The sequence below is a fragment of the Lutra lutra genome, chromosome 17 (assembly GCF_902655055.1).
Source record: "Lutra lutra chromosome 17, mLutLut1.2, whole genome shotgun sequence".
Lineage (NCBI taxonomy): Eukaryota > Metazoa > Chordata > Mammalia > Carnivora > Mustelidae > Lutra > Lutra lutra.
Window position 1 is genome coordinate 35,281,818 of NC_062294.1, and position 12,446 is coordinate 35,294,263.

General features: G+C 36.9%; 1 protein-coding gene across 1 annotated transcript in view; it reads right to left on the reverse strand.

Annotated features, from left to right (window-relative positions):
* PHKB (phosphorylase kinase regulatory subunit beta) overlaps positions 1 to 12,446 on the reverse strand; it is a 236,088-nt gene that overhangs the window by 27,804 nt on the left and 195,838 nt on the right. Inside the window, exons 22-26 of the mRNA XM_047712520.1 lie at positions 7,444 to 7,505; positions 7,190 to 7,352; positions 5,906 to 5,987; positions 3,567 to 3,624; positions 1,111 to 1,201 (exon numbers count right to left, since the gene is read on the reverse strand). Coding sequence (XP_047568476.1) covers positions 1,111 to 1,201; positions 3,567 to 3,624; positions 5,906 to 5,987; positions 7,190 to 7,352; positions 7,444 to 7,505 — 456 coding nt within the window. The remainder of the gene's footprint in view (positions 1 to 1,110; positions 1,202 to 3,566; positions 3,625 to 5,905; positions 5,988 to 7,189; positions 7,353 to 7,443; positions 7,506 to 12,446) is intronic.

Genomic DNA, 12,446 nt, shown 5'->3' on the forward strand with positions numbered 1-12,446 from the left:
AAAACAGAGAAAATAACATATGTGAGAAATGATTTAACTTTTTCCTCAGGAGTTTTTAATTAGTACAATCACTTTTTCATTGTTAATAAATATTACAAGATAAAAGAATTAACTATTCTAACATTTTAATCTGGATGTCAAGATGAAATAATTTCAGTTTTAATGAATTAAGAGCCCTGAAATATGAGCAATGGGCTGATTCTATTAAGGAGGGTTAAAGTATTTCATATTATTAAAGCTTATTATATCCCTAGGCCAACTGTCAGGAAAGCATGATAAAGCACACATATTCCCAGAGAAGAGAAAGAAAGCAAATAGGTTTTCACTCCAACCAGTGATGATTCAGCCAGGTAATTAGAGCTAATGGTAAACAAAACAAAAATGAGCAGCCACATCCCACTCTGCATTCCCACATGCACAGGCTCAATTCAAGCCACATTTATCAAGCCAGACCCCATGCTGGAACAGGTCCTGGAAAAGACCTGGGCCCTGACTTCCGGGTGTTCACAGCCTACCTTGGGACACTTGGAAATGAACTGTGATCCTAGACAGATTGTGAGAAGTGTCACAGGTCCATCATGAGAAGCCAGTGGAGAAAGGGACCACTGCTAACTGGAGACGGCTCTGTGGAGAGGAGCTAACAAGAGCTGGCCCTTGTGGGAGGGGAGGAGCAATAGGAAGAAGTGGCCTAAAGGGTTAAAGATCTGGAGAGTCAAAGCATTTCTCAGAGTGAGAAGAATCTCATGTGGAGTAGAAGGAAAAATGTACCCTTCGCTATTCACCTGTCTTGGCCCTGCCTATCCAAAACCTGTCTGGAGTACTTTAGTTGGCATTATTGCATTTTCTGGGTCAGCAGCCTCACTGATCTCAACACAGGAGTCGGAAACCACATCTCTTAAGATACAGCAGGCAAAAGGGGTGGTCTAGTTAGTGAATGTGCATCTTTAAGACTAGGTTTTGCTTCTGTAGGAGCCTTCTATAGAAATGCCTGAGCCATTGTTAATGCGGCTGAGAGGCCTAGGATATTGAGGCTTGCCAGATTTAAAAGCAAGAGTCTTATCCAGAAGCTTTTGGGATGTGATTGAGTGAGTCTGAAAGTCAGATACTTACCTGTTTGCCCTGCACTAAAACATTAGTAATGGATGGGGCCAGGCTGTCCACTACTTTACTTAAAAGACTTGCTGCACAGCGCACAACCGACCTGGGGGCAAAGAAAAGAGCATGCCAGAGGTTGACAAATCTAAAAGATGGTGAATGAATGGGGGCCCTGATGTGGGAGATTGAAAAATGTGCACAATTAAGTTCTTAAATAATAATTTGGAGGAAATACTGAGCCCAAGACACTGGACCTCATATCTGATGTCTCCCCAACTGTAGGACCATCCAGAATTAGGAAGGGAACCCCTCATCCTTATCTCTGCTACCAGCATGATTCATGCCATTATCAATTTAAAAAGAAAGAAAAGGAGCCTAACCATCCCTTTGAAGGGGAGTAGAGTTAGGAGGAGTTATTAAGTGACTATTCTGATTTTGCATTAAAAAATTCATTATTGGGGCACCTGGGTGGCTCAGTGGGTTAAGCCTCTGCTTTTGGCTCAGGTCATGATCTCAGGGTCCTAGGATCGAGCCCCGCATTGGGCTCTCTGCTCAGCAGGGAGCCTGCTCCACCCCTCTCTCTCTGCCTGCTGCTCTGCCTACTTGTGATTTCTCTCTGTCAAATAAATAAACAAAATCTTTAATTAAAAAATTCATTATTAAGTCTGTCACTATAAATGTCTTCTATTCCTATAACCACTTTAAGTCATGTTTCTTTTGGTGCCTAGATAACCAAATTCCTGGATTTGGGGACTCGATAAGTAGTCAATTTCAGGAAGTGATACAATGAAATACCAGCATTTTTTTTCTTGATAGAGCCAGAATGTTGGAGGAAGGAACACACATTGCTATTTTTACATTTCCGAAAAAGTCTCAGATTCTAGAGAGAACAGATTTTTTTTTTTTAAAGCATGGCACATGCAATACATAAGACATTTTTCCCTCAAAAGTAAAATTCAAGTGGAACTTTTAGAGGAAGAAAATAAAATGAAAATGTAGGTTTCAAACAGTTTCCTATATTTCAGGATATCCATGGAAGCTGACTTATAAAAAGTATCTATATTCCTTAATTCCAACATAGACGGACTAGTAGAAAATTAAGTCAATAACTGGTAAAGTTAGTGAAACAAACGCTTCTTACTTTTAGAGAAGCTTTCATCCACACATTTTAAGACCAAAAGACATACTTAACCCTCAGAATGCAAATAAGCCCACACGTTTCAAGCAGCTTCAATTTTTCCACATTCCGTGTATGTTACCTGTTTTCCGTGTACCAGAAAAGTAGTAATGTGTGGGGCTATAGAGGAAGAAAATTTCTGGGTAAAGGCAGCCCCATAGCGTACCGCCAACCTAAGTGTGTCAGTGGAAAGCCATAAAAGGGAAAATACAGTAAATAAACTTCCAGGAGTTTGTTCTTTTAAACATAAGAGTCAGTACTCTAAATATCTGCTAGTTAATTCTTTATCTAAAATCCAAGAATAATAACATAAAGTAAAAACAAGTTCACTTAGCAAAAAATTAGACTATAGACCACATTTGAAATATACTGGCTGAAAAGCAACATCTATTGGCTTGTATGTCTTACTGTGCTGAGAATTTACAGTGCAAATTTGAGATTTAGCCAGAGGATTATTATAGTATTTCTTCTGGGTTGGAATGGTATATTTGCTATAAATCACAGAGTTGATATACTGCTAAGAGATGGTCTTGTTAAATCCTCTTACTTTAGAGATTAGAAACCTGAGGCTTGTTGAGGTTAAGAGAATTTCTTATGACATAGTTTGAGATGTTTTTTTCAAAATGAGATAATAATGGGTCATTTAAAAAATACATGTATTCTTACTTTCAAAATATTAGATTCTGCTAGTAAAATGGCTAGAATTGCTTCAAAATACAGAGGGCTATGCATCTAGGCATACCTACCCCATTGTGAACTGAAACAATTTTATCTCATCTTGCCCTATTTTTTTTTTTTTCCCATTCCCGGGGAGACTACTTCTGCAGAACATATTAGTTATTTTACATGAAGCAACTATAATCACTGGGATTCATTCAACTTAAGTAGAGAGAGAACTGCCTTCTATTATTTTTGCTTATGATTAAATGAACCATTGGTCTCTTTTCATGGCCTTCTATGAAATACAAAGTAGAACCTAAAGCACCTTGCTGGGACAGAGGAGACGCAATGAGGAAAAGAGTCATTAGCAAATCATTCCAGTGAATATTCTCTCCAGGTTCTGTTTCTGTGGAGGTCCTTATTCCCAGACATTATTTTTAATAACTTGGGAGAGCCACAATACAATGGAATGTAGGCAGACCCTTAGAAAGTAGACAGAATCACAGCCATAACCTTGGAGTTTCAAAGTAAAAATTAGGATAAATAACCATCTTTAAGATTGCCCATTATCTTTATACTTTTAAATATGACAACACAAAAAATAAAACATAATGACAAAGACACTAATACGAACCAAAGCTTTTTGCTGCCAGCTCTTCTATAGACTCTCTCAATGTGATCAGAAATGGTACCTAGACATTGGATAATAGAGTCTTTGTTGAAAAAAAAATCCTTTTAATTAAATACATAACATTTATTCTCTTTCAAAAAAACACTCTTGTATTTCATTTTGTTCTACTAGAGTTAATCCCACATCCAACAGTCTTCTGAACTACCTGACATATTTAAACAGGTAACCCAATATATTATGTGAATGTCCCAGCCATAATTAATATTTAGTTTGAGTATATGATTTTGGTTAGTACTTTATTTCTTGAAATTTATTACTTTCTTAATTAATATGCAATCTGTTTTTAACAAATAAAAATAAAAGTTATTTTAAGTAGTGCAGAAAATAAACAGAATACAGAAAATTGAACAAGTACTGCAGACTCTGAATATACACGATCATTCATTTATTTGTCCCATGAAAGTTTACGGAGACTCTCTTACGTGCATGATCATTCCAATACATACTAATCCTCAGAAGACACCACTGGGTTTCATTCTTTGACCACAATTTACATGTGATCTGGCTTCATGACTAGCTTGTAAACAAATTAATGATGGTGACGGGCAGAGCAGCAAAAAGGAAACATGGGGAGAGAACAAGATCTTTATCATTTTACTATGAATTTATTTTTATAGCTTTATAACAAATTAGGTAAAATTATATTCAGATTCTGTAGATGCTTATGATTTTCAACATATAAGATTTTATGGATTTAAAAACTTAGTCTTTTAACTATCTAAGCAAAAGATAAGTATTATTCCTATTTATAAAAATATCCTTTCAGCATTTTCACTATAAACTATTTTTTATAAACTTTGTTTTATTTTAAAGCACTACTAAAATAACCATTCCACATTCTAGGTTCCTAAAAAAATGTTTGCTTTTTAAAACTCCCATTGTTAAAGTATAAATTTCAATGAATGTTCTCAATATAATTGGGATTCTGCTTATAGTTTCAAGACTAATTAGAAACACGAGGGATTCTGTTTGAAGTTTGTTTAAAGTTTTTCTGCCTTTAATCAGTTAAGAAAATTAAGACTACTCAGTTGACATATATAATATTCAAGAAGTTTATCTCTTTACTACAATAATGCAAAAACTAGCTATACCTTATATGAATAAACAATTATATTTAGTTCACTCCTAAAACTATAAATCTTATTAATTACATTGCTGTTTAGAATCCTGACTCAATCTCTAATCCTAAACAAATCAACATGCCCCTCTAACAGAGGACAGAGCCAAAAACTTTGAGTATCTTGAAATGTATTCTATATTATTCTATGTAATAAAATGCTAGAAGCAGACCATGATGGAGAATTCAAGAATTCCTTAGAGTGCCTCAACATACAAGTGTAGATTTCAGGGGTAATTGGGTCACATCCTTAATGCAGAGAGGACACGATTAGAAATGATTTATTTTTGTTGGGGTGCCTGGGTGGTACAGTGGGTTAAGCCCCTGTCTTCGGCTCAGGTCATGATCTCAGGGTCCTGGGATTGAGCCCCACATTGGGCTCTCTGCTCAGCGGGGTGCCTGCTGTCCCCTCTCTCTCTGCCTGCCTCTCTACCTACTTGTGATCTCTCTCTCTGTGTCAAATAAATAAATAAAATCTTAAAAAAAGAGAGAGAAATGATTAATTTTTGTTATCAATTATAACAATTAAATTTTGTTATCAATTTTGTTATCAATGTTTGTTATCAATTTGTGTTATCAATTCTATTAAATGCCATATTCCATTGGCTGCTGAAGACCATGAGGGAGCTAATTTTTATAGCTATAATGATTTAATGTTGTTCTTAAAAACATTCAGGAAATTCCATTTGTCTGGGGCGCCTGGGTGGCTCAGTGGGTTAAGCCACTGCCTTCGGCTCAGGTCATGATCTCAGAGTCCTGGGATCGAGCCCCGCATCGGGCTCTCTGCTCAGCAGGGAGCCTGCTTCCTCCTCTCTCTCTGCCTGCCTCTCTGCCTGCTTGTGATCTATCTGTCCAAAAAAAAAAAAAAAAATCTTTAAAAACATTCAGGAAATAAAACTGGAAACAGAAACTGTCAATAAAGAACTATGAAAGAGTCATCAGAGGTTAACAGTTTCAGGCAGAATCAGGCTTTACCACCATTCAGACAATCAGAGAAACAATCAAACATCACTGCATGAAAGCAATTTAGGAGTTCATACATCAGTCTATACCACTCTAGGGGGTATGAATAAACATTTTCCATTTAAAGGTTAAAAAATGGTTTAATGGAGAAAAAAATAAGGTCTCATTATTTAAAAATGTTCTCTTAGACATGTATACTTACCTTCCCTGGTGATGAAGTTGGGGCCTTCTCTTTTGAGCAGTATACCCAGCAGGATGGCTTGGCTAGCCAGACAACTACAGTCCTAAAAATGCAAATCACAGTGAGTAACTGGAATAAAATGGATACAAAAGTTACCATAGGGAGTAACTAATCAGGCAACCACCTGATGCAGAGAGGAAATCTGCTATTATTAAAGAATTAACGAAAAATATTAAAGAAAAAAAAATAAAGAAAAATAAAATGTTGCTGATATACTACCAAGCAGTAGATGACATTAAACAACTATTTATCTTAGGTATCTTGGAGACAGAGAGTAGACAGGTTGGTTTCCTGATGTAGTAGTATTTAATAACCAAATTTTCCAGAAAACAAGATAAGCAATGGACAGAAAATATATTGTCTCCAAGCATTAATACCTGATTAACACTTGATTTTGCCACTCTCTGATCTGGCCAAGTCATTCAATCTCATTCCTTTTGCTTATTCATAAATGAGAGACCATGTTGCTATCAACATGTTATGAGATGGATAAAAGCAGGGGACATGCATAGAATGCTTTTTATGTATTATGGCACCCAGCTATGTGCTTTATGATTACCATGCTTACCATATTTCTCATGTTTATGGAAATCTATAGATAATGTTAATCAATAACAAGAACAAAAGATGTCTAGTAGGATACATAGTTAACCTACATGCTCAAATTTGTGGTATAGCCCAATAAGATGTCATAGTGTTATAGTTCTATCATTAGAATTTCATTTCCTTGGATAAGTAGTATAACCCACTCTCACCCCACCTCTTTTAAAATGCAAATACTCTTAGGGAAGGTCAAGTATTAGGTTGTTCACATAATATTCATATGAATATGGTCATAGGAGTGCTTTCCTCAATGACTGGAGAGACTTACAGCAAGCATTAAGACCTAAGCACGGGATAAGAGAGAAGATCCAAGTTGTGAAAAGGATGGGAGAGTGCCAAATGAGAAGTCTGGAGATCCCAAAGGCAACTATTCCTGACATAACTTCTTTAATGGCTCATATAATACCTTCATACCCAAGGCAACTCAAATCATCCACACTCCTTAAGCATCTTTAAGACATCGATGCTAATGTTAGACCATGAAAACAACCTCTCATTACTGCCTCTACCATAGAGAGGCCATCTACCTCCAGGCACTTGCATCTACCTTCTTTGAGAGGACAAAAGAAATACGGCTTGGCCCTGAGAATTCCTGCTCTGCCAACCTCACTCAGAGTCAGGTGGGAATTACATCTTCCTTACATTGAGTTTTTGAAGAATTTCATGGGTGGGCTTGTTCTTCCATTCAGTAATGGCAATATCTGGTTGCTGCTCTAGTTCAGGAGCACTAGGGGTACTGCTTTGTCGTTTGACTTTTGAATGTTTGGGAAGTTCTAGTTCCTCAAAACTCTTAAATTCTGGAAGCCTAGAAATTAAAAAAAAAAAAAAAGTTTTAGATTTCCTACATTTCTAATTCTAGTTTCCTGCTTTTCTAATAATAACCCAAAGGGACTTACTCTTCTGTTTCACTGATTCGTAGGAAGTCAAGTTGTTCTACTACGGCTCCAGATATTAGTGTCTGAAATGTGATTGAGAAAAAATTCACAACTCTTAAATTCATGAAGCCATACCCTTATGATCTGTGCATATGCAATTCTGTAAGTATATAATACTAAAAAAAAGTTTATTTTAAAAAGTACACACAAATTCTTAATTTCTTAAATGAGCATTCTAAAATCAGAGAGGTTTTCATATACAACAAAACCCTCTTAAAAAGAACAAATAAATCATGCTACAAGTTCATGCATCATAGTAAATAGGAAAGTCAACATGAGTCTCTCTGTTCTGAGAATTATATGCATTTATTTTTAAGCTAGAGTTAAAATTCAGTATCTACTAACATGTTAAAAATAGTTTGAAATAGGAAATGAGAGATGCTGGCGAGGATGCGGAGAAAGGGGAACCCTCCTACACTGTTGGTGGGAATGCAAGCTGGTGCAACCACTCTGGAAAACAGCATGGAGGTTCCTCAAAATGTTGAAAATAGAACTACCCTATGACCCAGCAATTGCACTGCTGGGTATTTACCCTAAAGATACAAACGTAGTGATCCGAAGGGGCACGTGCACCCGAATGTTTATAGCAGCAATGTCTACAATAGCCAAACTATGGAAAGAACCTAGATGTCCATCAACAGACGAATGGATAAAGAAGAGGTGGTATATATACACAATGGAATACTATGCAGCCATCAAAAGAAATGAAATCTTGCCATTTGCGACGACGTGGATGGAACTAGAGGGTATCATGCTTAGCGAAATAAGTCAATCGGAGAAAGACAACTATCATATGATCTCCCTGATATGAGGGAGAGGAGATGCAACATGGGGGGTTAGGGGGTAGGAGAAGAATAAATGTAACAAGATGGGATTGGGAGGGAGACAAACCATAAGTGACTCTTAATCTCACAAAACAAACTGAGGGTTGATGGGGGGAGGGGGCTTGGGGGGGGGTGGGGTTATGGATATTGGGGAGGGTATGTGCTATGGTGAGTGCTGTGGAGTGTGTAAACCTGGCGATTCACAGACCTGTACCCCTGGGGATAAAAATATATGTTTATAAAAAATAAAATTTAAAAAAAAAGTAAAAAAAATAGTTTGAAATTAAAAAAACAAGAAATACTAAAATTGTTTTGAGAAAAGATGATAGGAAATTGCACTTTGGATTCTGTTACCGTATATATTTCAGGGCTATCTAATGATAGGATACTGCCAAAGTCTCCATTTTTCAGGATCAGGAAGTTGTTGATTATTGAGGCCAATCCTTCTCTACATTCTGGCAACCCATATTTGGTCATTTTATTTTTCATTAGTTCCTGATTATAGGTTAGCAAACTAAATAAGGCCAAACTCAAACACAGTTTTTATTTGTCAGGGGTTCATGCGAAGAGCATAAATGAATGAAAACCCACAATGGTTTTTTAGCAATATGTGTCACTTCTAATTATCTGATGAACTGTCAGATAAAATTGAGAAATGTTATGCATAAAAAACAAGCCATAAATTATTTTAAAAATAAGTCAATTCTTCAATCAAAACTGTCTTACATATATTACTTTCTCAATTTTCTCACTGTTCTTTTCAAATATGAAGCAACATGACACAGGGAATGTTGCACTTGTTGGCTAACCACCCAGAGCTGTACTGCCTTCTCCTCTAGAGAAAGCTCATAAACAAAGTAGATCATCAACAAATAACCTATTATAAATGTCAGGACATATTACCAGCAATCATACTAAAGCCTTCTTTCAGACTTTGAGTGAGGAAGGCCAAACATGGAAGCAATCTGCACATTTTCATGTGGCAGCAATAGTCAGGGTCTGAGAGAAGTCTGTGCCTAGGTAGAGAGCAGCGTTGGGCATAATAAATGTCCGTTGAGTGATATTTCCTAAGATTTAGGCTCAGATCTACACATCTTTCTCTCTGGTTGACTAATTTGTTAGACAAATATTTATTGAACACCTACCATATTCTAGGCACTCTGCTAGGTATTAAGGATACAGAGCAAATAAAATACACAAAATCCTTGCCCTTTTGAAATTGACCTTAGCTGTGTAGGAAGAAGACAACATAAACAAACAAAAATCTAAATATGCTATGTCAGATGATGTTAAGTACAAGGTAGAAATAAGAAAGGTAGGGGATGAGAAGTGTTGGGGTAGGGTAGTAGGAGGAGGCAGGTTTGCCATTTTATACAGGTGATCAGAAAATACTTCCTCTCATAGAGTGACATGTACGTGGAAGCTGAAGGAAGTCAACAATATAGATCTTAAGGAAGATTGTGCAGGGCTGAGTTCCTGAAGTGCAAAGTTCTTGAAGCAGAAGCATGCCTGGTCTGTTTTAGGATCAATAAGGAGAAGAAAGGATATGGAACACAGTAGACAGGACAGAGTGGTAGGAGATGAGGTCAGAAAAAAAGGTTCAGGGGCGCCTGGGTGGCTCAGTGGGTTAAAGCCGCTGCCTTCGGCTCAGGTCATGATCCCAGGGTCCTGGGATCGAGCCTCACATCGGGCTCTCTGCTCAGCGGGGAGCCTGCTTCCCTTCCTTTCTCTCTGCCTGCCTCTCTGCCTACTTGTGATCGGTCTGTCAAATAAATAAATAAAATCCTTAAAAAAAAAAAAAAAAGAAAAAGAAAAAAATGTTCAGATCATGGATAGTACAAAGACCATTGGAAGGACTTTGGTTTGTTTTCACTTTGTATGAGAAAGAAAGTCAGTAAAGGCTTATGATATGTCATATAAATAACTGCCTTATGAGCAGGTAGAGGATAACTGTCTTATGGCCAGTAGGAATTAAGACTACTGTAAAAATCTAGGTGAGGCATGATGGTAACCTGAGCTGTGATGTTAGTGTTAGAAGTGATGGAAAGTAGTTAGATTCAGGATATAATCTGAGGGTAAAGAAAACCAGAATTGATAATGGATTGTAATAATGTGGGATATGAATGAAGGAGAAGAGTCAAGAATTATTTGATGCTCAAATCTAATAGCTAATACTGAAAACATAAGAAAAATACATTTTTTTAAAGATTTTATTTATTTGTCAGAGGGAGAGAGAGAGAGAGAGTGCACAAGCAGGGGGAGCAGGGCACAGAAGGAGAAGCAGGCTCCCCACTGAACAAGGAGCCCGATGCGGGACCCGATCCCAGGACCCCGGGATCATGACCTGAGCCAAAGGCAGATGCTCAATCAACTGAGCCACCCAGGCATCCTGAAAAATAATTTTGATTTAATATTTTCTGTTATTAGCCTACCCACTCTATATACTGATTAAGCTCATAAGGTAAATGTTAATAGGCAAATGCTAAATTCCACTAATAGTCTCTATAGAGCTTTTGATAAAAAAAAATTCAGTTGGTTAACAAAGTCTCCTAAATTAGTTTTATAAAAAAAATTACACTTATAATTAATTTACTAGGCATTAATACATTACTTCTGATGGTAATCAAATGACTTAACATTGTTATATATATGTTAAATGGAATATAATATTCAAAAAGGTATCCTGCTCTGTGATACTTAATTATGTCCCACCAAGGTCCTTTCCAGCTGAACATCCTACCTAAGACCGCACTCCATCCTACCATCCTGCATTGCTCCCTGGCTTTGTTTCTGATTTGGCTCCCCCACTAGACTAAGTCCCATGAGATCAGAGGCCTTGTATATTTTTTTCACCATTTTATCCCCAGTGCCTAGAGAGGGATCTCAATCAATATATGTTGAATCAATGAACCAATATTCGTGTCTTTCCTAAAAGAGAATAGTAGTGAACAGAGCACTCTGGAAATACAGAGATGACTCAGGCTTGGCCTGAAAAAGTTTTCAATACAGAGAGAAGCAGACACAAGAAACTAGCTATACTTAAATTAAGAGGTATAGCAAAGGTTCAAGCAAAATGCCACAGAAACAACAGGAATGTGAAATTAATTCCAACCTTGGAGACGTCACTAAAGAGGTGACATTGACCTAAATTAAAAAATTAAAATATTTAGAAGGAAAAAAAGAAAAAGGCAAGGATAGAAGAGAATAACAACATGAGCAGGAAAAAAAAATCCAGTTACATACAGGGATTTTGAAAGTACCCAGTATACTTAGGAGTGGAAAGCAGGGCTGGGAATGAGCTACATGGAAAGATCCTGGGTGATGAGGCAGGGAGGGAGGTTGGGGTCCAGTGATGAGAGAGACTGTGGAACATGGGCCAACGAGATCTGAAAGGGCTTGAAATAAAAAGAGAAGCATATAGGTGTCATTTTCATTTACTATATTAAAGAGAAGACAAAGGCTAGGGTAGGGGGATGAGGGGTTATTGTTTAATAAGTACAAAGTTTCAGTTTTGCAAGATGAAAAGAAGTTTATTCTCTGGTGAAAGGCTCTCTACTCAAGGGAGGGACGGGGCACAGCAGAGAGTAGGAAACATAGATGCCCTGGCTCCTTCCACAACCCTGTACTCAGGATATGAAAGCAAAATGTATGTTCTTTAGGCATGAGGTTAGATGTTTATTTTGGAAACTGAAGGACCGAGGAGAAAAAAAACTCCAGATATTGGCACCTGGGATTTCCCCCAACAAAAAGAGCCCTTGCTATCAGACTACCTGATAAATGACATCATTGTGACAAAAATCCTTGTTCCCAAACATAGAGCTTCCAATAAATTTATTCTTTCACTCTTAAAAATGAATGGATAGCTAAAGATTACCACACAACTCACAAATGCCTCCAACATGAAAGACTGAGCACAATAAAAACAAGAATTTTTTTTTTTTAAAGAAAGAGATCAGGCAGAGATCAGGCAGAGAAGAAAATTTCAAAAGTTCTCTAGTAAATAATCTCAGAAAGATAAAATATAATATCCAGAAAATATGAACATGATATTATGAAAAGGGAGGAATTAAAAACATGATAGCCAGAATATAAAACTTAACAAAGAAGCTGCATGATAAATACAAAAGAAATTTTTACAGA